Source organism: Eufriesea mexicana, unplaced genomic scaffold (genome assembly GCF_001483705.2).
Source record: "Eufriesea mexicana isolate 0111107269 unplaced genomic scaffold, ASM148370v2 scaffold172, whole genome shotgun sequence".
NCBI lineage: Eukaryota > Metazoa > Arthropoda > Insecta > Hymenoptera > Apidae > Eufriesea > Eufriesea mexicana.
This window is the reverse complement of record NW_016908330.1, coordinates 17,518-44,642: the sequence shown is the minus strand read 5'-3', so window position 1 is coordinate 44,642 and position 27,125 is coordinate 17,518. Positions and strand designations below refer to the sequence as shown.

General features: G+C 35.1%; 2 protein-coding genes across 7 annotated transcripts in view; both read right to left on the bottom strand.

Annotated features, from left to right (window-relative positions):
* The window catches only part of LOC108555219 (lateral signaling target protein 2 homolog), a 53,875-nt gene extending 37,996 nt beyond the window's left edge, over positions 1-15,879 (bottom strand). Inside the window, exon 1 of the mRNA XM_017910769.1 lies at positions 15,577-15,879. Coding sequence (XP_017766258.1) covers positions 15,577-15,612 — 36 coding nt within the window. The 5' untranslated portion in view covers positions 15,613-15,879. The remainder of the gene's footprint in view (positions 1-15,576) is intronic.
* A 3,582-nt stretch (positions 15,880-19,461) lies between these two features.
* Positions 19,462-27,125, bottom strand: part of LOC108555224 (uncharacterized) — a 24,482-nt gene continuing 16,818 nt past the window's right edge. The window contains exons 2-8 of one of the 6 annotated variants that reach the window (XM_017910775.1): positions 26,865-27,125; positions 24,248-24,543; positions 24,060-24,116; positions 21,125-21,420; positions 20,504-20,702; positions 20,189-20,427; positions 19,462-19,997 (exon numbers count right to left, since the gene is read on the bottom strand). In XM_017910775.1, coding sequence (XP_017766264.1) covers positions 19,547-19,997; positions 20,189-20,427; positions 20,504-20,702; positions 21,125-21,420; positions 24,060-24,116; positions 24,248-24,543; positions 26,865-27,125 — 1,799 coding nt within the window. In that variant the 3' untranslated portion in view covers positions 19,462-19,546. The remainder of the gene's footprint in view (positions 19,998-20,188; positions 20,428-20,503; positions 20,703-21,124; positions 21,421-24,059; positions 24,117-24,247; positions 24,544-26,864) is intronic. The other 5 variants (XM_017910778.1, XM_017910776.1, XM_017910779.1 and 2 more) reach the window with 5 other exon arrangements.

The window sequence follows — 27,125 nt, the reverse complement described above, 5'->3', positions numbered from 1 at the left end:
CTTCCGATCGAGAGCCTTTCTCGGGTGGAACATAACCTATAACGCTACGACTATTCGAGTAGAACACGCATTTTGGAAAGTGTTACGGAACTTCGCGTAGGAAATTAATCGTAGGTAAAATTAGAATCTGTTGTGGTGATTTATTGATTGGTTAAGTGAAATCTAATCGTGTCGGATGAATGAAATTGGTTTGAATATTTATATCCTTTTTTATAATTTTTATTGATTTGGTTAATTGAGGTTGTACAAGGTCGAATGTGATTTGAATGTTTTATTTTTTCTTCGATCTTTTTCTCCTTGCTTGATTACGTAACGGTGTGATTTACAATAATGGTCGCAAAAGTATAATTCATTTTAGTTGTGGAACTTCGATCGTGTGTATAAAATGTATCAAGTAACATAAATACTTCCATCTCTCCGCTATGTATATCTTATTATATCTTGGAATGAACGTTGCAGGTCAAGTATCTAAATTAATTCCAAAATTTTGAGATATTGTATATTGATTTTTTATAATCACGTACACCCCTTTTTTGCAGATAAGATATTCTCCTGAGTTTTGTATTTGGTTACGCCGATAGGAGTCTTTTTTATCATCGAATTTGATTACATTTAGAAAAGGTAAATTTACAAAACGTTCTGTAAGTACTCTTCGTATTTCCCTTGCTTCATATCGTTACATGAGAATTATCGAGTAATACAGCTTTATCGGCATAAGATGGATGTAAGACTAATAAGCAGTAATTAGCGACATAACGATAAAGTAATATATTACTCGAAAAATAAATTGACTTTTTAGCTTGTTCAACATCTTTTTCGATCCACGTTTAATAACATCTAAAAATAAAAAGAGAGATACTTGATTCGAGACGAACATGACGAGCAGGGTACTTTAAAAAATACCTCGACGTTTTTAGCATAGTTTCCAACGTAAAGTTATCCAGATGCAAGAGTCCGTAGTGCTGATTTTAATATAAAATGAAGCAGCAAAAGCAATCCTGAAATTGTTCTTGTTTCGTCAATTGATGTATTCATCGAGTGAAAAACAGTAAGCCAATATAAACAAAATTAAACGTCGAATTCGTTAAGCCTGTATCCAAAGCAAAACTTTCGGTTGACTACGTGTTTTAAAATTCAAATAAAGGTACCGGTCAATTGTATGCTAATAACACGTGTAAACTAGCGAATGAAAACAATTAGTTTCTTTATCTTTGATGTTTTGATTATTTCAATAGTTTTATATAAATCTTTCCATTTAATAAAAAAGAGAAAAAAAAAAAAACTACAAAGTTACAATTAGGAAATTTTTTATATTCTTACTGTTTTTCAAATATTTCGAATAAAAGTGATTACTTTAGGAAAAAATTAATATCAATATAAAATAATCATAGATATTTGTAATGCCGAAATATTAAAAAAAATATTTAATTTTAATAATATTGAAAATAATATTCTTGGAGGGTATATTACAAAAGGTATACATCGTAGAAGGTAAAATATTTATTCATAATTGTTTATAAAATTAATAGAAAGAAAGATTTCCATTTAAGAAAGTATTCTTGATATTATTATGTTTTAGGTAATATTTCGGGTTTAGTTGAAGGGGGAGAAAAACAACAGAAGGAGAAAATTATAAAAGGAATTAAACTAGAGAAATCTCTTTTGTCACCGATTCTGCGCAAAATGTCCTTACTAACCTTATTTACTCGCAATTTCCTACATAAACCAGAAGCAAAAAGTCAACTCTGCTGCATTCCCGTTTTATCACGTTCAATTCAACCTTCGCGCGGAACGCGTTTCAGAACTTTCAACGTTGATGACTGTAATACGCTTCATGCTGGACTAACCACAAATTGACTTCCTGACATGCTTCGAGAAGGACTCGATCGCGACATTGTTCCACTAATTTCGAGCCGCTATGCGCGGAACGCGAACGCAACGAACGACCGCATCGTACTTTATCGTCTTCCATCTTCGAAACGGTGCCGGTTGTCGCTTCGATTCGGTTCGACGTATGCAGATGTCGCCCCTGTTCCATACTTTCTCTAACGAATATATTCGCCTTCCCTATGAATATTTCATTTTCTCTCATTACCCATCAAATATATTCTTCGTAAATTCTTCTTTCAGTCGTTCTTCCTTTGTTATTAGCGATTTATCTGCTTCGATATCACACAAACACGCAATGCAGGATGAACGGATGTTCGTGTACTTTGACCAATGTTAAATTCACGTTTCCTTTGGAAGATTTGTAAAAGTAGAATTCTTCTAATTTCTCGTTCTCATTCACGCGATAAGAATAGAAAACGAGACTCTTACTTTGCAAAGAAATATATTTCTCGACTCGATCTTCCAAAAATATTTCACATTCCGTCGATGTTTTTAATTTTCTCGTAGGATGAATAAATTTCTAAATAATAGCTCAAGATTACGAATTCTATTGATATCACGTTTGAGAAATCCGTATGTGTCATAATTTATCAAATTATCGCGTAAGACTACCGCATTAGGTGACAGAGAGGTTATGTCTCTCTCTTTAACCGCAGATGTCTCGTTTCGAACAATACAGAATGATGCAAGGCAGGGTATAGGAAACTGGTGGATGCCGAACATTATCGTTTTTAAACTGGTTCGAAGAAATTTGCGGATCGAGTGGTAAACCGAATCTGTTCTCGGAAAAGGAAAGAAATCTCTCGCGGTGACTTTGATTGGCCTCTTTTTTCTCTAATCGGCGCAATATTATTAGAGATGACTTAATGACTCATCGACTAGCCATGTGTGAGACCGACCGTAACAATATTGCATCATTGCATGGAGAAAGAAAAACATTTGTTTCAATTCGAACTAGCGATTCAGTGAAAATGCTGCTTTAGGTGTTCCTCGGTGTCGTTTCATGTAACCGATTATTTATGTTGAATTTTTAATTTTTTAATTATTTAGCTTCTTAGTGTCAGGTAATAATGCGCGTTCCAAAATTCAGGCAAGAAATAATTTTGATAGAAAAGACGGGTTTCTAATTATAAATTGTATAGTATTGCTTAATAATGAGAACGCCTTCTTTCGTATAGCGCGCCATTTTTAATAATTGTCACGCTGTCTTTTTTTCGTTGGCGACACTGTACCGCACAAATGGCGCAAAATTCAAATTTCGGGACATCCCATATGTTAATTTACTATATCAAAATGTGTAAGCGTTTAATTTTGAAGGATTAAGGAGTAAATTTGTTTTAAATCGTTTCCTCTTGAACGTCACGTACGTGGTGATTGAATCGAAATTAAACGGTATTTATGTGGAAAATTCCTTTTAATCTAATCATAAGCGAAGGGATTAAGAAATTAATCATGCTTATCCACGATCTTTGAATATGACGTTAATGAGATGAGATTCTCGCATGACCATATTTGTTGCGTCAAACTGTCTTATCGTTTGTTATGTTTCTGTCTTTGTAATTGTTTCCATAGAATTTTTATCGTCGTGTGATAGTACAGTGCTGTTATAAACGCGCGATTAATCACAATTTCTACCTATATATCCAGTTTCACGATTCCATGATTAAACGGAAGCACGTAATTCCCGTTGCTAAAACAGAAAGCCATAATTTTCTCTCAACAGCACTCATACTTCTTATTATATTTGATCGAAGAGTTTCCGACTATCTTTACGGACTGTAAACACTATAAATCACCAAAACATTCGTGTTTATCCGACATCCTGAATATCTTCGAAATTTTTGAGAAGCTCAGAGTTCATTAAAGAAGCATTAAATTTTGCAATAAACAAGAACGTTTCCCCTATGAGTGTAAAAAATCGAAAGCAGTGGAAGACTACGTTCCTCGAAAATTCAAGGAAAACAACCGAAATGTCAAAACTGTCGAATGTCAAATTTACATAGCGTATAGGAAGCTCGAAAAATATTAATTATAAAGGTTATTTTACGAATGGAACTCGTAGTTTGTACCCTACAAATCTATCAGAAAATTTACGAGGATATTTCACGTAAACAAATTGCTCCTTGTCGATTTAAGCAAGATCTTTTCATTTTCGAATCTTTTCTTTTATATACCTTGGTCCCCTAAGGAGCTTTTTATTCCAAACTATTTTTACATTGCAGGAGAACAATTACAATTACTTATTTAAAAAACGCGAACTGAAATATACTTATATAATATGACATTATATTGCATTATATAATTATATTACATTACATAACGTTAATATTAATATTATATTATATAATAAAATATATAGCCCGATGATAGTGCAATAATACAATAATAAAATACAAGGGCGGATCTAGGAGCATTTTCTTCAATGGATAGGGAAGACACGTATAAAGATACAAAGTTTCCTTATAATTTACATCTTCATATTCCATGCCTTAGATAATTAAATCCCTATTAATTACTTATACACCACAAAAAAGTCGGAATAACAGTAATACACGAGATCAAATGATACACAGGACTTAACACTTTTTGAAATTATTCTCTTGCACCCACCGCCCCCAGCTAGATCCGCCACTGGTAAGGTAAACACCCGCATAATTATATATTATTATATCCGATTATTTCATCACTCCCATTAGCTTGAAAAATGAAAAAAAGACGGGTATCTCTGCTTTCTACGATACTTAAGAAATATAAGTACATAGTGCCGGGTTTCCAAGTCACGTGACGTTAATACAAATGTAACCTATCTTCAGCGTCAATTTTTCACCAAGTCAAGCATCCTTCGCGGCTTGACCGGAATAAAACATAAGAAAGCCAGCGTGGCGAGTGTAATTATGTCGACACCTCAAGGAGAAAGGATTTAACATGCAAATCGACGCGATGAATTAAAGCGAACGGATGTTTTTCATGGCGTTCCGCGCCGGCGGTATCACCGTGACGAACGACTCTACGAGAAATGACTCATACGAGGCCGTCGTTGACCCTCTTTCAACCTAGCCACCCCATAAACGCCGTGCACCCGCATTTCGGACACCCCTGCGTTCCATGGCTGGTTCTTCCGTGCACTACAGTGTCCGTTCTCGCGCACGCACTATACACCAGGCCGTAATCTTGCCGCGTTCGTCACGTAGCAGCTTCCTGCTTCAGAACGACGCTCTCTTTTAAGGACGAGACGTATACATGGGTGTCCTGTCGTAATCAACGACCACTATATTTGAAATTTCCGTTTCAAAATTCGACAAATGCTTTTTTAATCTGAATATTATGTACAGTGCGTTATAGCAAATTATATAGTTAGAAATATAGCGATTTTTAATAGTAGGGGTCCAAATAGCTCTAATTTTTATTCTTGTAGTTTTGTCCTTTGAAAAATTAAAGGTGGATATTCATCGAGGATATGTGAATTTAGTTTGTCTTTAATGCTGTGAGATTCTTAATATTTTTCAATATTAAAAAAGCAGTGGATCACTTATTAATTTTATTCGTTTTATTTCGTTTATTGTGTATAGTGAATTTCTTCGAATCATTTTTTAACCTAACATTAATTTAAAATTTTTCCCTAGTTACTTTTCCCTAGTAATATGTGAGTATTCCTTAGAAACTTCATTTCACGTTTTCTATTAGTTTTGCAAGTGTAAAATCGTATCGTGCAAGAGACTATTAATTTCTAATTTCGTAAAGCACGCAGTGTCAGGCTATGAAGGACTTTTTAATTTCGTTGGCTCAAAAATCCCATATCTTTAGTACTTTCTCTTCCCTCTACACCCGAGGAAAGTCTTCTAATCGTTTGGCGAGAATCGACTTAAATGGTCTTGGTAAACCCACGTGTCATAGGTCAATGAACTCGTCCGAGAGTGCGCCACATGCTTAGTCAAAAGAGAATATATGTAATTCCCTATAGGAAAAGAACGGTGATTCTAGTGAGAAAAATACTGAAAGTATAATTGGTAAACACAGCGTAGCGAAATTGTAAATTAAAACACCGAGTAGCGACACCGATGGATGTAGCCGCACCCAGGGGCCCTTATGCCGCGTTTACACTGACCACAACGGTTCGTGAATTATTCGCGAGCTGTCTGCGCGCACTTAACAGGCCACTCGTGAACAAAAGTAACATCCTAACTTAAATATCGTAAACCGAACTTCATAAGAGTATAAACTCGAACGGAAATATGCTGCAACGTAGCCAGATGCGTTTTCAGCTTAAACGTAAGTCTCTTTGCGTACTTCTCAGTAACAATCTTCGTTACTGCTTGTCAAAACATCCACACCGAATAATGATATATTTACCTGCTAGTTTCAATGTGAATGCGGTATTATTTGCGAATCGATATTAACAATTTTTTTTTTAAATATACATGTATCGTGAAAAAATTTCAAATAGCACATTCACAAGTTCTATTTGTAGTCATTTCTAGAGCCTATAGGCTGAATTATTTGGTATAGAGAATTTAGTAGACATGTTAGGACACAGCTCTGAAATTGCATTGTACGGCCCTGAACGTGACTCGAGCCTCTTATCTCCCTGTCTGTCTCAAATTGTTGTTTTGACTCTCGAAACATGTAAACTTTCGAGTTTAACCGATTTTATGACCTCGCTACATCGCTTCCATCGACTACATGCCTTTCATCAATTGTATACCTTCACTAGTAACAAGCCGTGCTAGTTGTAGATGGCGCCCCCGATATACAGTGAGCTTAATCCGACATATTTTTCTATATTATTGACAGTTTTATCGATCTCCCTGCGTGTTGGCTAAAATAGGACACCCGGTATACTAGACTCATCGTGGATCGAGTTTACGTGTTTATATAAGAGAAGTTTTAATCTAATTCTGTTACAAAAATAGACGGCTTTTTCGCGGATAGGAGGTATTATTATCAGGAGTTGGGTTATTAATACAGGTTAAATCGAATGTCGAATGATATCGGGTATTTCATCGGCTTTGAAGCCAAGTGTATTCGTATTTCCAACCCCATTAATGAAATTTTTATTCGCCAGAGAGAAGAAAGAACGATAATCTATTGCAGTTTTGCACTTTGAACTAGAAACTAGGAACTCGCGATTCCTATAAATAGGCAGCCTAGTATCTGCACGTAATACAACGTTACAATAAAGTGTAATTAGTAGAAAATAAATAAAATAATCGCGAAATTTCACGATATCAACAAATATATTACAGATTTTCTAAATTTTAACACACACGGTATTTTAATCCGTCGAAGTGGTGCATTAAGGTGATTTTTTGAAAACCCATACCAACTAGTAATTGTTTCGTTTCTCTAATACTAAAAACCAATTAAAATATACAATATTTTTAATTAATTGCTGCACGCTTCTTTCTTTCAGGACAAGTACCAAAATGACGAAATTCGTTGCAAATATAAAGTTTGTGCAAAATTATAAGGATCATCAATGACGTAAGTTGAAACAGCTGTTAAATATAATACAGACTCATCGATGTGCTCACTGATCTTAACTACATACCTCTCTCGATCATGTTAATCAGTCGCAATAGTTCAAAAGAATCTTCCATACCTGACTCACGGTTTAGGAACCGAGTAAGCACGAAGATAAGAGTCTCGGATAACAAAACAATTGCACGATATTTAATAATCAAGAACGTCAATTTCATTATCGCATTTTGACTTTCGACAATCAGCCTTATCTCGTCAAGATAATTTACTACGCGCATCTATACTGACCATAGAAGATAAGATCGCTGCAGACCATTTTATCGATAATTCCATATCTGAATCATACTCTGTCAACGATATATCCATATCCAAATATCTCTGGACACCAATTTTCCAGTATTTTTGTTTATTTTTCTGGCAATGCTTGGCTAAATAGTATACGAATTTCAGACACGAAGGAATGAAAAATGGATGGAAAAGCGTGAAGATGGACGAAGGAACGAGATGTTTCATGATGAGTGGACGAATCGAGAAGTTCCACACCGTTCGAGTGCATCGCCGCTGCCACTCGCAGCTGCACCGATCCGTCCGGTAACGATTATCACCCTGTCCTCCTATCAAAATGCAGTCTGACACTAGCGATGGGCACAAGTACCTCATAAGTAGGTTCCAACACGGGCTGACTAAAGTTGAACAGTCCGAGGCTTGTAGTTTACGTATTACGGGAAATCCAGTTTGAAGTTTCGAATCCTCTATGAGTACTTTAGGAAATTACGTTAATATCGAGTAGTGAAATATTGGAGTAGCTCTGAAGTTTCGTGATTGCTTCAATTGAAAATATTCCTTCGTTGAAATTATTTGTCTCGGTTACTTCTCGAATTATCATAATTTTTGGTAAATAATCAAATAATGAGAAAATGCAGTCTGACAGTAGTGATGGGTACAAGTATCTCATAGACAGGTTTAAATATTGACCAATTAAATTTGGAGAGTCTAAATATTTAAAAAAATCTAGACTTTATTTAGAGATATTCGAGCTGTAATTTAATTAGTGTACTGTTGGGAAGTTAAATTAGTACTGTCGAGTAGCGTGGAAAATTATTAGAATGGGTTGCAAGTATGTGATTGTTTTAATTGGAAATCTTCGTTGCTTTAATTCTTTTTCTTCTGTTACTATTGGAATTATTGTACCCTTTTAATCGTAATTTAATTACTAATTAATAACCAGTATTACCTTTCGCTTTAATCGATTAACAACGAATTATTTAAATTTTCAGGTATGAAGAAATGATCGTATACGATTTTGGAACAGCCAGCTTACTGGAAGAATTAAAATAAAATTGCAAAAATTTGTAATTCGTCGTCCGAGCTTATATAGGAATCCAGTGAAACTATACTGCCTTTCTGACTCTCATGATTCAATTACAGCTTGTAAAAGGTCTGATTCACTTTAGTCCGAGTATACTTATAAGGAGAGCTAAACTTCGAAATGATCGAGACGCGCGTAAGTACTCCTTCTGAAGTTCGAAGTCGGTTTGTATTGATTAGATACTCTGAAAGTACAGTACTCTTAAAGGAATCTTCCAAACTTTTAGAAACTCATTTCGTACCTCGAAACCAGCCATTATTTCCCGTGTGCAATACAAAAGGAATTCAATCGTTAGGACATCTATTATACGAATATTCTCCTATGCCACTATCAACACGTCCTGTTATACGAATGGCGAATTTTCTTCGTTAATTTAGTACGAAACAGGCATTACGCGTGTTAACGTGTTCCGTGCAGTGGCATTGAAATGAAAACGTATAATACTAACCGTCGAAATGAAACGAGAGACACTTTAGAAGCTAGAAAATAGCATAAGTGACGCAAAAGTCGAGAAACGTACAACGTTGTAGCCATTTTCACTACGAAGCATTCAGAATATTAGAAGACTTAGAAGAACTTGGAAGAAGAAGTATTTAGAATAGTGGGAGGTATTAAAAAGATTTTTAAGGATTTATGGCACAAGCAGGGTACAGCTAAACGAGAGTAAGCTGCGAGAAAGTGTTACGACATTTTTAATCGCTCGTGAGTAATTAAGTAAAAAATAACGACAAAGATAAAGAACAGAAATAAAACAGACAATGCAATAAAATAAAATAAGAAACAAATACAAAATAAGATTCGTCTTGGCTGCAATGAAAAACGATAAGAAAATTACATTTTTAGTCACTCGTGTGTAATTAGTATAGCATCTTTTCTGCGATAAAAAGAGACGATAAAGATAAATAACAAGGATAAAAGAGAATAATGGAATGAAATAAAGTATGAACGAAAATGAATAATGAAACGAAAAGTAAACACGAAATAAAATAAAAATTGCGCAACAAATAAACACGAGATATTTTTCTGTCTGGAAACTTTCTTATATCTGCTGTATCGCGGTTATTAATTCGGCCACCAGAGGTCTCACCGTACTTAAGCCTCATGAAAGCGAGGCTCGGGTATCGGAATTGATTTGGATTTATAAGTATACGTATTGAACTTGATCCCATCGCTATCTGACATTCTAATTGGGACAATCTTCTCGTTTCGCGGTACGCCACGGCGCGTAGCTAAATGAAAGTGTCTCTCGTTGAACACGGCTTAATGTTAAATGCATACTGCTCCATCCATCGGTTATGATCAAACGGAACCATCGTGCACCAATCTCCACGTGTGCCACGATCCACGAACGGCTAATTGTTTTCCACAGAAATTGAATATTTCTCCGGGACATTAATATTCCGTCTAAAGTGGTTTCGCTGACGTTCCATATGGATCAAGGGATTTCTGGTGGTCCAGTTACCGGATTCTAAACACACCCTGCACGACGTGTTCCGTTCAGGTTGATAGAGTATGAATTATAATACGGAATCCTGTCTGCAAGTGATACATCCGTTCGTTCACTCGTTGGATCACTGTGGACCATCTGTTTTGGCCGGATATTGATCCTCGCGAAGAGAGGATAGGTGTATATACCTTCGAGTATACGGGTATATGTAAGGTGCTCTATTAAAAATAGAATCCAGGTGGATAATAGAAAATGCAACAAAATAGCAAGAAATTGGGAAACCGAGGGTTTTTATGGTATACCATATGGATAACGTTAACATTATGCGCATAATATTAATAAATATACATGAGACAGTGGCCTGTACATAAATGTGTAATAAATTAGCATAATTACATAGACACAACACGATCTCACGGTATTTAACCCTGTGTGACAAGAATCTTGTTTGCCAGCAAAAGAAATGTGATCTGAAAATTTGGAATCGACGGTTCCTATAAATAGACTGTTTCGAATCTCTGTGACAGGGAAAGGAAATTGAAAATCAAAATCCACGTTGCGGGTGAATACTTCAAAATCGAAATTTATCACTCTTAAATATTATTAAAAAATATATATATATTCTCTCCCTCGATAAATATAAAATTAAATTCAATTTTCCAAAATTAATCTAAAATATACTTCGAGTGCTTCAAGTTCTTAAAAAATAAAATATATAAAAGGAAAAAATGACAAAAATTTAAATACCGCATATAAATGTTGGTTAGGGGAGGAAAAAGTAATAAATTGAAAATCTGTTGCAGAATGCACGTAATATCCATCAAAGTATAAAAGGAAGACCTTAATAAGCGCATATTCTTAAAACCTATTCTTATCGAGATATGAATGGCTTTCTTTGTTACTTTACGACAGATGTTCCGTGTGATTTCCTTTCACTTCGATGCGGTTTTCAACTCGTCAACGCAAAGAAGTATGTAGGTCTTCTGAAAATTCCTATTTTCGTTCGTATTTCGCCACGAGCCTCGCCAAGTCCTTTTACTAAATCTTGCAACTGATCAGGCGAGATAGAAATCTCCCAACTTCCTCCTATTTACTTTCCGCGAAAATATGACGCAACGGTACCATAAGTATAATCTTTAAAAGCATACGAAGTAACCTCGTTAACTAACTTACAAATTGCCAAACAACGAATTCCATCCCCAACTTTCTCAAACCACATCCACAATAGGTCACAAAAATAAGTTACACAAGCAAAATAAAAAATATTTACATAGATAAAATGACAGAAAATTTATAAATTCTCTGACAAATTACCGCAACTAATTCCAATCATTATCCAAAAATAATATCCAAGATACAAAAAGAAGAAGAAATAAAACGTTGGAGTGAAACGCAATAATAATACAGAAAGTAGCAACGAAAGAGGTATAAGAAATTATACTTGAGGAATTAAAATATAATTTTCTGCCAGCAATGGCCGCGGAGACAGGATCGGGTCTCGGACATACAAACCCGAAGGAAAGTTTAATGTCTATGGACTTAAAGCCGATACAGTTGCGACTCGCGAGCGAGCAGCATCGATCTACCGAGTGTCTTTCACTCGAACAGCGATAACTCGGAACGTTAATCGAGTTTAACTGGAGTCCACTGGCCAACGAGAAAACGTTTACCTCGACGCGTAAGAAAATAAGAGAAAACAGAGAGACGAAAACAGCGAAGACAGATATTGGGCCAGTGTGTTTATTTCCGAGTGACGAAGCCGATGGTCGCTCAAGGTGCGCACGAATTTTTCACCGATGAGTTTCGAGAACGCGTTGAACCTGATCCAAGCATGGTCAAGGCACCGTAAACCTAACTGAAATCTTTACTTTCCCATCGGGGCGTACACTTGAAAAGTGTGCTGCACACCGTGGTCGACGACGCTCCAACCGAGAGTGCCCGAGCTAATACACGAGAAACCGGTAAGATTTAACCGAGATGGGATTAAAACCGACAACTGTACCTCGCGTTTTAGAGGTTCGCCTTTAATACGGGGTTTTAGGCGTAGAAACGGGCGAATTTCTTGGATACACGCAAGCTTTGATTAACCCTTTGATTTTTTGGCTAAAGATGAGTAGAAGTTCAAAGATTTTCTGCTATAAAACTGACGATATTTTTTCCAGCAGTAAATAAGAAATTGTTTAATAATTAACCCTTTGCACTCGAGAGGCGCCTTTCAGTCGCCATTTTATAAAATTTCGAAGCTCGATATTAATTAACATACCAAATTTAAAATAACGTAACAGTGCAGGAGGTATCGAAATTAAATAATTCTACGTGTTAATTATTATGCGATTTCTTATTTAATGCTCATTTATTATTTAGTGCTTGTATTGTGATTTAATTACGAGGAACTGTGTTTTGTAAAATTATTTCATTTTAATCAGGTACTATGTACCTATTTTATTTGTAAAATTAGAACAATTTTTAGGATCTTTATGGGGTTTAGTATGAGAAACTCACGAGTTAGTTTTCTTATTGTAGTGCAAGGAGTTAATGGGAAATTGGGTTAGGTTGAAGTAAATTGGATAAGTAAATTGGGTATATGTATTTATTCATAGATCAACTGAGATAAATTATAATTTTAGGATATTTAATAAAATTAAAAGTGTACAGGATGGAAGGGTTAAGATTAATTATACTATAACATTTAGTTTCGTGTATAATCCGTGGATGGGATATTTAATTTAAAAACAATTTTAACGATATATATAGTAGAGTAAACGATACATAAATTATAATTCGGTTCTTATAAATTAGGAAATCTAATAAAATTATAGATGTATACAAAAAGGGGTTAAGATTAATTATTCTGTAATATTTAATTTTGCGCACAATCCAAGATTAAGATATTTAATCCAAAAGCAGTTTTAATAATATATATAAACTATACAAATGATACATATTTATTATACGTAAATAAATTCTGACAAATTATAATTCGGTGTTTATAAATCAAAAATTAAAATATTAAAATTGTATAGGATTAAATTAAATGTTTGAAATTTATTGTATTGTATTTCGTTACATAGGGATTTATATTAAACCCTAAATTTTGTACATTAATTCCAAATTGGGAAGTTACGCGTTATAATTTATTTTAAAGAGTACAATAATAATAATGATTTTTCTTTCCGTTATAATTAAGTAAAATGACAATTAAATCATGATCGTACAACTGATGAAAGAATTCGCAAAATATCGTGATTTCCAGGAGCGTATTAAAATGTTCCATTTCATTCGGCTAATGTTAATCGGCTAAATGGTAATTAGCATTAATACTTAAAAACAGAATTACGCGATTTCTCGTTTTTACCTGTCGAATGAAACGGTTCTAGTGTCAAGTGACATCTCGAATTTTATTTAAATATTATATTCAAGGAAAAATATCACATTGCAGACATTTACACTGTATATTATTTAACAACATTATGAAATGTTATAACAACAGACGCGTACTAAAAATATTCGACAACATTACAAAATGGCGAAGAATATTTTTAAACCTGAAAGAAGATTCTTTGAAGTAATTGCAAGAGGTCGTACGAGATCAAACGATTCATAAAAATTCTAATATCTCTCATTGTCGGGCAACGTTATGCAATCAAAAATACATTTTCCAATTTACTTGTTCAATGTATAATTCGCAAATTCCGTGATAACTGGATTATTAAATATAACCTTAGTGCCCAAGATGATACAAGAAATAAACATCCTCGGAGTATCACATTTAAAACTAAGAAAAAAAAGAGCAAAGTTACAAAAATACAGATTTTTAATATTTAAAAGTAATATCATTTTACATAAAAATATTATTAATTCATACAATAATTATATTTAAATTGCGTATAAATATCATGCTAAATTAAAAAGAAACTCCTTTCTTGAACGATATAAAATTTTATAAAACTCTACCGGTTAATTAAAATTCAGAGAAAAATTAATTTCAAAGATTAAAATTCTTAATATTTAAAATCATCTCGCACGAAAATATTTTTAATATAATTGGAATGAATTATGTACTAGTATTATACCAAATTGAATAGAATTGAAAATGGAAAAAGAAATTAATTGTAAATTAATACAACAAAACATGTCGCTCGCTTCGTGACAGCTCGTTCAACACGGTCACGTGACACCATATATGTCAGTCTGAACAATCTACGAACTACGTACGCGCACAAGACGTGTCATTAGATACTAATCACCAGGAATCGGTTTGGTGAGAAGAACGGAACGGCTCATTTTATCGTGCTGCATCATTTCCCGACGCGTAAAGTAACGATCGAAGCAATGAGGAAGCATCGTCGAAAGAGACAGAACACGTCCTCCGTTTCGCTGTCGCATTTTCACGTGCGCGACAGTATGCCTTCGAAAGCTGGCGACAAACGCAGCCGACCGACGGGGACAGAAAATCTTTTCCTGATACGTGCAAAGAATGGATGACATCGACGAATATTTCTATCCGACAGAAACGCACGATGCATTAATTAATGGACGAAATGTGCTTCTAAATACATCGTTACAACTTTTAGAAAGAAACGAGGAAGAATGATTTTCGAAAAATCACTGTCCGAGATCCAACAATCCCAGCTATTGAGGTTAAGCGCGACAGATGCTAGCGTCATGTGATTTTAGATGTAGGTTATCGACAACGAAAGAGAAAGTAACTGGGTAAATAGGAAATAACACCGAAATGTGATATAAACATAAAATACCTATGTAATCACTAGGAATGTTGAGAAAAATAGGGCTATGTATTTCTTTATGGGGAATTAGTATTATTTTCGAATAAAATAATTTTTCTGTATTTCTTCCGTGCATTTTTAGATAAAATAAGCTAAAAGAAAGTATCTTTGAAGCGGGATGAATCACCGAGGTCATCCTGCATAGGAAAATTAAAAACCACTAGGTCCTATTACGTATCAGCTGATTAAGCCATGTTCCATGATCGTTACTTGCAATTTCGATTAGGAGATATATTCGAGTGTATATAAATCACGATAATTTCAGAAAAATGGAAATGTCAAACTGTAAACAAGGACGACTGGTAGCCGTGTGCGTATCAATGAAGTACGTACACGTATATCACGCAGGTGTAACACGTCGCCCGAAGCACTTCGGGATATCGTGCGAATTTTCACGAAACAGGTGGCAACAGCGCGCAGGTCCAACACACAGACAGGGACGAGGGACGAAGAAAAAAGAACGAGCACACGCGTTCGATCAACTAGCCAGTATGATAAGAAACGTACAATGATGGTGAAAAAGAGACGAAAGAGCACAACAAGTCGAAAAATATAAAGAAAGATGAAGCCAAAGGAAGCGGTACGAAAGAACTAAAGAGGCTTACCTTAGGCCTATAGAACCATTTTCTGATCGACTCCATCGCAGGGCTGTCGAGGATGTCGGCAGGCTCACGGGCGAGTCGTCACTGCGCCTCTTGCGGCCAAAGCACTTGCGACATAGCGAAACGTGCCACTACGATCTTACCAGAAAGCGTCACACCACGAGACACCAGTCGACCGCATACGAATTGTGGTTCTTTCGTCAAGTATCACCATTAAACATACGACCATCGACGATTTCGGTCGGTTCACGCATCCGAAACTACGTGTCAAACGTGAATCGCGCGTCCGTAAGACTGACTGACGAGCACAGCCTGCAAAGGCGCAGCTCGTTGTTGCGCATGCACTCCCTGAACATCATGGTCGACGTGACGTCCTAATTTTCGACAAGATTGCCATCTATGTTAGATTTGAATTCATCGAACGACCTTTTGAATTGTATTTGGGTTCTTCCACGATCTTTTTCAATATTAAGGTAATGAAAACCGATATCATGACGTGATATCATAATCTAACCCAACTTTTAATGCCTTTTTCAAATTTTATTTTAACTGTAAATATTTTTCTTCATCGTTCATCGATCATTTGTTTTTAAACTGTTTAATTTAAAATTTTACCTACTTGGACAGTTAGATTTTGCTCTACCCAACTCTTCAGTTTTTGGGAAAAGTTCACCTACATCTAAAAGGATATAACAAATTTTGATATAGATATTTCACATAAATATCGGGTGAAAATAAAATTACCAGCAATACAGAGAAGGAATTTAATAATATTATCTTGAAATTTAACACATTTTGATCTACGTGACTAGATTATAAAAAAATCAATTAAAAATGTAAGACTTTAACAATGTTAAGTATTATGGATCACAAATTATGCACATATACATACTTAAGTTTCACATTTTAAGTATACATTTGGATTTAGAATTACAAAATAGGTTCCAACAAATTTACTTAATATTAAAGAACTCTCTAAGCCTCAATTTAAGAAGATAATAAAAATAACGCGATACTATACAAGTACATGAATTACATAATCTATAACTTAAAACGAATTGCAATATAATGTTATACAAATTCCTTCAATTATGTTAACAAATTAATGTCAATGTAGGAAACATAATTCTACCGAAAAAATAATAAAAACTTATATTATTCTTTTACTTCTTGAGATTCATATACACATATAAAGAAGTGGAATGTATATTTCTACCATGATAAGTAATAAAATTCTTAAACATCTAGAAAAGAATTTAAATGTAAATAGATTTCAAGTACATTTAAACAAACGCTTCCTTCGTAAACTGTAGGGCTTAAACTTTAATAGAGTAGAAATAGAACACACCTTGTGCTTGTACTCTCAAGAAGTAATATATAGTATTAATTTAATTAATTTGCTTAAAACTTTTTGAAAATAATGTTGTGGATATTTAACACTATACTCTCTACACCCTACAATAACTAAGTTCAACTAGATTTAAAAGTTTTATTTTCAAACATTTTATAATAAGATTATTAACCAAGATGTGAGTCATTACAACTAACAAAAATATATTATGAATTCTTTTTTTCTTTTTTGTTACAAGGCAAGAATTTTAATTTTGGGAATAAAAACTTTCAGGTAATTAAATACCACCAAACATCATTAATATACATACATTAAACAGTGCTTTAGCTCAAAAAGTTATAAGCAAAATGCTTCTTGTAAGCATATATATTCTATGCTCAATTTTTGTGCAATAACACTTTATCCAAGGCTGTCAAAGCAGTCCTTGTAATTTCGATTACATTCTTTATAATAATTTCCTCAAAAACTGTAAGTAAATAATTGTAGTAAATACTGGTTATGTAACTACAGAAACATCTAATATTTGATACAAGCATCACTTTACATTTGCTTGAAAAAATGCAGGGTTTTACTAGATGGGTAGTAATATCAACTCTTCTTTTTTCTCCATTTTAAATGCAATGCACTACCACGTTTTACTTACAATCTATACAAACTCGCTAATTATCTAAAACATCTATATCACTTGAAATGAGAGTAGTTGAGTAACTTCTTGTATTATATTACATAAATTCTTTTTCTTTCTTTTTTGCTTTGTGTTAAAATACTCGAATCATGTAATTAACAATTTTCATCCATTACAAACATTCAAAGTCATAATTAATATATCTTTAATTGATTGCCACACAGTAGTTAAAATATTTTAAACATTATGAGCTACTAGATATCACCTAAAATAAGAAACATTGAAGTGAATTATTCATATTATTGCACAGTGAAATATATCAGGAGACATTTTAAGCAATAAATGAATAATACATTTTTCTTAGTAATTACAGGCTTTAATAATTATGTCGTGTTATTTTAGAGATTGTGTTTAATTTAAATCTTCTAAAATATAAGATACTGATTTTATCGTTTTTTTTTTAATACTTAAACGATAATCTTAAATTTTATAAAATACACACACTTCAATCAAAAACTTCATTAATAAAATATTGAACATACATGTAGATATATCAAACAATTGGAATAATTTTTTTTTTTAGTAAAATAAGGTTTCTTAATTTCTTTTAGGCACAAAGTAGATACTTATAATAAATCAAATACCGTGTATACAATGAAACGTTTCGGTATTTAAAACTTTTAATTTCAATTAACCTTTAAAAGTCGAACGAATTACATCATATAAACAAGATCAATTTTTTAATTCCAAATATTATTTCCAAAGTTAGGAGAATTTTGAAATATATTACATATAAACTAATTTCGTAACGATCAAACATAATTTCATCTAACAAGACTTATAGGATATAAAAACATCAACATGAAAATTCTATGAAATTCTTTATACAAATTCCATTGGCGAAAAGTTTTACAGAGAAAAGTCCTTAAAAATTCTATAAATCACATACAGTTTTGTTTTGTACCAATATGTCATCTACAATGCAGCTCAATACAGATTAATATAACAACCTAGAATTAGCAAAAACATTAATAAGATTGAATTGGTTCTACTATAATAATAATTCTACCAGAAACACAGTAAGTATTCTCTGCATTGTAAGATAAAAACTTGAATTTTCGACGTAACTGTAATATCATCATTTCAATTCCTACTTAACCAGAATGACCGAATCATATCTTCAGTTAGCATTCAATATCAAATTACTGGAGAACTAATGTCTTCATTGTCGAATAAGATGTGTGACAAAATAACGATGCGATGAAACAAATATTTTCTTCCTAATACAGAATACTAATAAAAATGTGGATTTTTCGCCGACATTTTCGTAAGAAAAGCTATAACAATTAAATTTGGCAACGGCTAATGTACGACTTAATTTTAAGGCAAAACAGTGCAATAAACTTCATATTTTTTATACATAACTCCCTTGACCAATAAACCACAACAATGTGGGAAAAACACTAAAAATAGTTGATTCTTGTAATCATAAACTCGTTGTAAATTTAATAGAACTAACATGCGACGATAAATCGATTGGCTAAAAACAAAACTAAATAAGCAAAAAGCTCCGCGCGTGTAACAGCTACACGTAAAAAAATAATCGACCGTTCCTACTCTCTACGATATATATACAAATTTTGACAAAAACACATCATTAAAAACAGAATGTTACATCAAAGAGCTTCAAGGATGATTTAAAGATTCAACACAAATGCACAACAAGTTATATAAGTAGATGGCACATATGCTTGTGGAATTAAGAAGAGAGAAAAAAGGATAAATTAACATGCTACCACTGTAGCATTAGTAACTGGAGAAAAGCAGGAAAAATATTTTTGCTCGTGTTCGTGCTATTTTGTAGCAAACTTAAAGCAAAGATTTCTGCGATATGTGAAAAGATAAATCGCTGGCAAGATGAGAAACTCTACTTTCGTTGACTTGAATGCGTGTTATTGAGACTGAAGAATCGATTGTCCTCTTCCAAAACTCATCGCTTAACTAAATCCAAACTGCACTTTTCGGCACTGACAGAGCCATTTAATTATTCGAGCATTACGCTCCACGATGCTCGGTGGGTCATTAACCCTCTGGTTAGAGTCGTCGTTACCCATACCGACATTACCATCATTGTTCTGCCATTGACTACTGTGATTCGTTTGGTTATTACCAGCCCAAGAGTATAGACCTCCCGCTGAATCGACTGAGCTAACGCTATCGAAAAATACAGGAGACGACGATTTTGAATCTGGTTTCGTGATACGCTGATAATTGTCCGAATCGAGACCTAAACAGTCGAAGAAATTTTCGAGCTGAGTGATCGACCGAGGGGGTCGTGCAGGTACTTTATTGGATCGACCATTATCCTGACGCCAATAACGATCGCTAATGTCTGATTTAGATCTTAGAATTGGTCGTCCGCGACCTTCTTTCCAGCCGTCAGAAAACCTACAAATCAAGAAACGATAATTACTTACAAATCAATATTAAAACCATAAGATATGAACAAATATTTAAACGTTTGAAGGATGGAAGATATTTTTGAACTCACGTTAAATAACGTAAGTAAATTATTTTTTTAATTTCTTAACGCTCCCTTCAACGTATTCGTTCGTAAAAATTATTTGAACTTTCTTTACATAAAATATCTTTGATCTTCTTTGATGGTTGCATGAATTTGTCCAAATTTCAGCATGTACCTTGAATTGCATGTCGGGCTATAATCCGTCTGACTGTTGCTGCTCTCAGAATCCGGACTGTAGAGTCTTACAACAGATGGTGGGGTACCGTTAACGTAACTACCTCTTCTTAAACGATCTTTTTCCGTCGAGTGTTGAGTAGATGCACCGCTGTCACGGCGCATATGACTCCAACAATCCTGAAGGAAAATATTTTACTCGGTGAATAGCGGTTTCCACTTAACGTTACGACACATCTTTTAATTTCGATTATACCTGTATTACAGGAGGAGGTTCACTACGAGGTGTACAGTGTCCAGACGATCCACCAGAATCTCTCGGAGTTGCCCCATGGCTTAACTTGCTAGAACCTGATGACTTCTGCGTTCGTCCACCGGCAGATAACACGCTACTAGCACCACTACCAACTGAACCTAACGAATGTCTGATGTGTCTAAAACTGGAATAGTAATAACTTACATGAGAGTAATAATCTTGTACCTTATAATTATAAAACGCACTATGCGAAACATTCTACTACTAAATTCCTCTAATATTTAAAGTCTAAATTTCAGAATTCAAAATGTACAACTATCAAAGCTTTAGATAATACGATGAAAAGGAACAAATTCAAAATTTTCGAATTGAAATTAAAGTCAAGACTGTATCCATGTTCAAAATAATTCTTAAAATAATTGAACAGCTAAATTATTAGCACCAGCGTTTACAAATGACTATATTTTTCAAAGATTGGAAATCTTTTTAAACGGCTCTGCATATGCTCCCGAAAATGATATCATATTTAACCATAAGGTGATAAATAAAAAATGTCTCAAACGTCTGGTGCACCCTACGAATATAACTCACGGGACACAGATGCGGAAATGTTTTCAATACCTGCGACAACACATTACGTCGCGTTGAAAACTATGCACTGAATAGTCCGAACTAGTTTCACAATCTGGATAATTGCTCGAGGATTGATGATGACCGGATGGCTTAGATGACTTGGTCGATGCACGTGGCGACAGAGATGCCGGTCGTCGCGTGCTAGTATGGAGGTCAGGCAAAGATTTGTGACAGACGGTATTCTCCACCGACTGTGAGCTGGTGGACTTCCTTCCTGTTCTTCCGGATGTATGCGAGTGCGAGTTGCTCCGGCCAAACTTGAAGCGAACATCTTGTGTACAATGCTGTAATGATGAAAATAGACTTTAGTATGTCTTCATACTACATCATATAAAACACGTATATATACTTGGTCTGTAAGTTTGGGATTTTCAATTTAGCAATTTAGTTTGGAACTGTGGGATAAACGGTAGGATAAACATTTAGATATTTCTGATTGAAAATGTTATACATTAAGTTAGTTTAATTTTCGAGTAGTTATAATTGTGTGCAATAACTTTAATCAATTTAAAGTGAAAGATGTGGAGGGGTTAAAACAGATAAATTGCAACAGTTTTTCCATTTAAAAAATGGAATTCTTTATTATGAATTTCATTTTTTTGTGAACCTTTTTGCAGTATATATTTTAAATATTTTTTATATTTTAAATTTTAAGTATGGCTACTATTAGTCATAAGAGTGTGGAATTTTCTATACACTCGCAAAGTTCTTTAAAAAATTCTTCAAGTATGTGGAGCATGTGGACTAAAGAAAGGATTCCATGTTAAACCTGATGGTCAACCCTGGTCGTAAAATAGATCATAAGTAACATGGTTTATAGATTATGAAATGTTTTCTTCTTCCTGAATGAAGTTAATGGTTAAACTCTGGAACCTTAATTATATACAGTCTTGACTATATGAAGTCCTTGACTTCAACATGGCGACTGAAATTTATCGAAGCGATCAATACGAATTTCGTACTAATTCCAGGACAGTTTCATCATTCATGCTGTGCACGTGTTTAATAAAACAGTGGAGGAATATGTCTTCCGTGTTTAACTCGCGAACACGTGTACGTACAACTTCCGGTTCCTAACTCCATTTCCTGTCTCCGACACTTTGACAATTACGATTCATCACGAGGAAACGTGCATACGTATTCACGGATAAAACGTACAAAGGACAATAACACTACATATTGGCGATGAATTGCGAAACGCTGTTCAAAGCATTTAAGACACTTCCATTACAGCAAAAGGTGTCAATTGCATAGTTAAATACAATACGTGTATTTATAAAGAATATATAAATATATTTGTTATTTTTTACATTCAATTAAAATTATTTTTTAATAATTTCTTATGCAAAATAGTTAATTCTACGGAACAAGTATACTAAGAATAAAATTAACATTTTCAGGGGCAGCTGTCGGTTCGTTTCCTGTAAGCTGTAAGCTGCTTGAAAAGGACTAAGTCTAAAGCTGATTGTCATAGGCTGCTGCTGTTAACAGAAAGGTATGAAATACAGAATTTCCAGCTGCTTGTTATGTCAAGTTAAAAACCAGTTATTTATCATAATATAACAGGAACAGCGTAACAGGATTATTAATAGCACTTTTTCGTTTACAGTTTCACATCGGTTTATTAGATCTGCCACGTAAATAATGTAATTTCATCAGCAGCAAACGTACTAACGGACGTGAAGCAGTAACTCCAATTTTTCCAACAATAGCATATAAAAATGCACGGCATAAAATATACAACAAAATTATTACACTCGCAGTAAGAAAATATTTTCTTATTAAAAAAAATTTAGAATCGTTTCTAATGATTTTCTTTTAAATAGGTACTGTGTGCATTGCATCGAGGTAAAATCATTACAACTTTATATGAAAACGAAAATAAACAGTGATAAAACAACTGACACAACAATGAAGGTATATAATAATCGTAACTCACGTCGATGTTTCAAACATAAACAATATATAGTACACTTTAGGCGTCGTTCTCAAGATCAGAGGTGTAGTCCCATTTCAGCCCGCTAGATGTCACGTTAAGAGTGTTTTAAAACAAAGAATCGTCTATCCCGCCTATTTCCGTTCACGTTCTTTGTCTTTCTACCCTTTTGTTGTATCCTGCAGGTTACACGTGGAGTATATACAAGATATACCTGAAGTATTGAGATGTTACACGTGCAAAAGAGTGTATATGAAAATAAATCGTTCAGTGAACGGAGGTGAAGCTTGGAAAATACCGAAAAGAAAACGAATAAATGAAATGGAAAAATTAGGCAAAATCTAGTAAAAATTAAGAAAAAAAATACAAGATTGTAATGACATATAGCAAGGGCCACGTTCAAAGACATTACATCCTACTCAAATAACACAAGAACACAAAAAGAACACAAATTTTCAGGTGAAACTCTAAAAAATAAAGGCAAAGAACATGAATGGAAATAGATGGGATAGGCGATGCCTTATTTTGGAACAGTCTCAACGTTGTGACATCTAGGGGATTCAAAGGGGACTGCATACGTAATCTCATCGAACGAGGCCCGTCATATAATAACAATCAAATTCACAGGTGACTTCGTTTTATCTACCAATCGATAAATCAAACTGAAAACAACTACGAAGCTAACATCAGACTGCAAGATTTTAATACCAATCTCATTTCACAAAAATGAGACACCAAAGTATACTCTACAAAGAAACATCCAACACGAAAAATGAAGGTAAACGACAATATCTAATCACAGCTCATTGCGACATTTTTCAAACATGAACAATAATTATAACACCAAATTAACAACACACGGAAATTATTCCAGACCACAAGATCACGACCAATCTCGTTCCACAAAAATGGAGGAAACAACGAGATATAAGAAACAGAAATAGACATCGATAAAACATTTAACACGAAAATGAAGGTACAAATCACCCAATTACGACTCATGTCGATCTTCTTTCGAACACGAACAATATGCATAACACCGATCTAAAATCATACCAAAGATTATCCCAGACTGCAAATCAATCTCGTGTCACAAAAGCACGAAGGAAGCAGAAAATGAAAGAAAGCTATCGAGTTAGGTATTTCTAAGATTTATGAAATCACTGATACTTCACCTTCACGCGATCCTCCTCACGGAAGTTAGGCGACAGGCTTCCAGGAGAGTATCGGAATTTTTCTTCTTGAGGGATGCCATTCGCCTGGACGATCGTTTGCGTCGGGCTGTCCGGGAAAAAGACGTTCTCCTTGCTATCGGTGTTCAGCAATCGACGTAATTTCGTCTGCAGCTGATCTCCACCGGTGCTACTCGGTGGCCCTGAAATCGTGCGGCGCTGCGGAACAGGAACCAGGCGCGGACTCTTCGGTGGCAGTGCGGATGGCAGTGTTTGTTGAGGACTCAGAATTCCGTCCGCTGTTGGATAGAGGCGAAACGCGGCTTAAGGCGTGTACAAACTTACAGACATTGTCCACGAACAGTCTGCGTACGTTGTCCGTGGATATCGTATGCGGATTGTTATATCGCGTGTCGCATTGTTGTGTCAGCGGACATCCATGGACCTTGTACGCGAACACGTCTGTAGACAATGTATGCAAAGGGGCGTGGAGGGATTTATGGACCTTGTCTGTAGACACGTGTAGCAAAGATTTTTCAGTCTGCAGACTACCATGATTAGTTTCGTATGGCGAGATTACTTATTCCTATGAGGTTTGCTGATAATTTTGTAATATGAATTGAGGGTCTATAGGAGTTGCTCTGTTCTGCATTGGTAACTGTGAACAGAATATTCGATGCTTTGGCAGAACAGATTCTAAAGTATAGATGTCTAAAATCGGAGATGTAGGAAGTCATGTATCATTAAGTCAAAGTCCGAATTTTTAATTTTTATATCAAAACCTATAGGTCAAAAATTCTCCGGTCAGCGATACACCTGTATCTCTACGAAATTTTATAAGGCGCAGACATACAATATACCACGCGCCGTGCGATATAATATCCGTGGACAACTCATGCATACTATCCGCAGACAATGTCTGCGAGTCCATAAACGCCTCTAGAAACATGCCTAATAGTCTCTTAGCATGATATTCGGTGCAGCTTTCCTCACGTGGAAGTAATTCGCATGGGAATGCGTAATCTTCTTTTTTGAGGTTCCGGCAGTGAAATACGCTACCTGGACGAAATTGGTCTGTTGGAAGTAACGAGTTTGGACGTAGGAATATCATATGTCGCGTTGAAAGCAATCTACAAGGGGTAATCACTTAACGGTAGGGTGTAGAGTGGATTTAACGAGAAGGAACAGTGCTTGCTTTCCTCTTTCACGCTTTAAGATATTTTTGAAACTTTTTCTTTTCTTTCGAAAAATAAAATCTAAATTATCAAGCAGAAAGAAATCGAGAAACGGGATAAAATCAGAAAAATGTAGAGATTTATTGAAGATAATTTGTAAATAGAACGTAATTGCCCTGTTGGAAAAAATTTGATTAAAATTGCTTTTCGCAACGACGTCCAATTTCGCTTCTAATCTGCTTGAAAAATTTCGTAACGCGATAATTACAGGAACAAATTGAATTTTACGAAGATTACCCGGGAGAACGGGTGAAATTCCCTAGCGAGGAAAATAATGAGACATACTTTGCAATTTCAAAGGTTGATGCAACGAGTACCTCGCTCGTACACCTGCGTTAAACAAAACCGCTGACGGCAAACGAGTCGTTCATTTCCCGGCGCGCGACCGAAACGGTAAAAGTATGCTGCTAAGAATACCACAGCCTTCGACCGCAAAGGATTAAGTAAAAACGCGCAATCATTTAATCCATGGAGAGCCTCCAACGTCAGGAAATGTCCTAATCGTCTGAATACTAAGACATCAACTCGTCAAGACTCCCAAATGATATTAACATCTACAATAGGCATCGATACCCACGAATAAGCTGTTAATTAATTTCTGTCAAGAGGAACATCTCTATTATAACATAAGATAGATCTCGAATCATTCGTTAATTTTATTCGAATTTTACAGAAGGTATTTTTAACAACGAGGAAAACAATGTTCAGGGATCGATTAAAATAGAGACTTCTGAAATTTAAGAGTAGAGATGATCGTATAATCTACTAGATTATGTTAATCCTTTCTCCAAGAACAACGAATATCGTAAGTCTACCTTATCTCTATCGATTACAAAGTATACACTTGCAAACTACCTAACCCACCGTATAAACATTAGCTATTTCTCCATCATCCCTTATAGCGACAGGATTAACCCATGGTTGGTTATCGAGCCCTTTTCCATCCCATACGAAAAATATGAATCTTCGCTACATATTATAAAAATCAAAATATTTCCGATATTTTTGATCAACAAATTCTGCATCTACTACGGAGCAGCATCTGAATCCGGTAAATGGAATGGAAAAGAACAAACGTGTTATTAACGATCATCGAAATTCCACGAGTACCCCATAAACAGGCAAGCCAAACTCGCTACCGATTCCTGTCCAGCTACATCCGCGGACAAAGAACGAAAGGAGCTTTGGAAAGTACTCAGACGACCACTTACAGCTATCTCGTGGATGGCAGGTTGCCCGCCAATGAACAGGGAAGCTCGTATAGGCGTATACACGCGAGTAGACGACTGTTTTAAATGGCCATGCGCGTTAAATCGATCCCAGGCGGTCGGAAAGGAAAAAAGAAAGAGGCGTGTAGGCATCGGAAAGTTTTCCAAGAGACTTACGCCTGTCCTGCTCGTGGCACGATGCCCAGCAACATGGTGGCGTCATCGAAGCAGGTGGCAGCTGCGACGGCGACGTCGGTTGCATCGGACAGGTCGACGTGTTCCCGCATTTTCTCAGCAGCCTAGGTGGCGCGCTCGGAGCGCTCAGCTGCGACACCTGAAGATGACCGCTGTTCTTCAGCTCCTGCTTCCGGTCCAGCACGGTCTCGCTCTTCACGTAGAACGCCTTCGTCTCCTGGAGCAGTTCCACCGCGCTCTTCC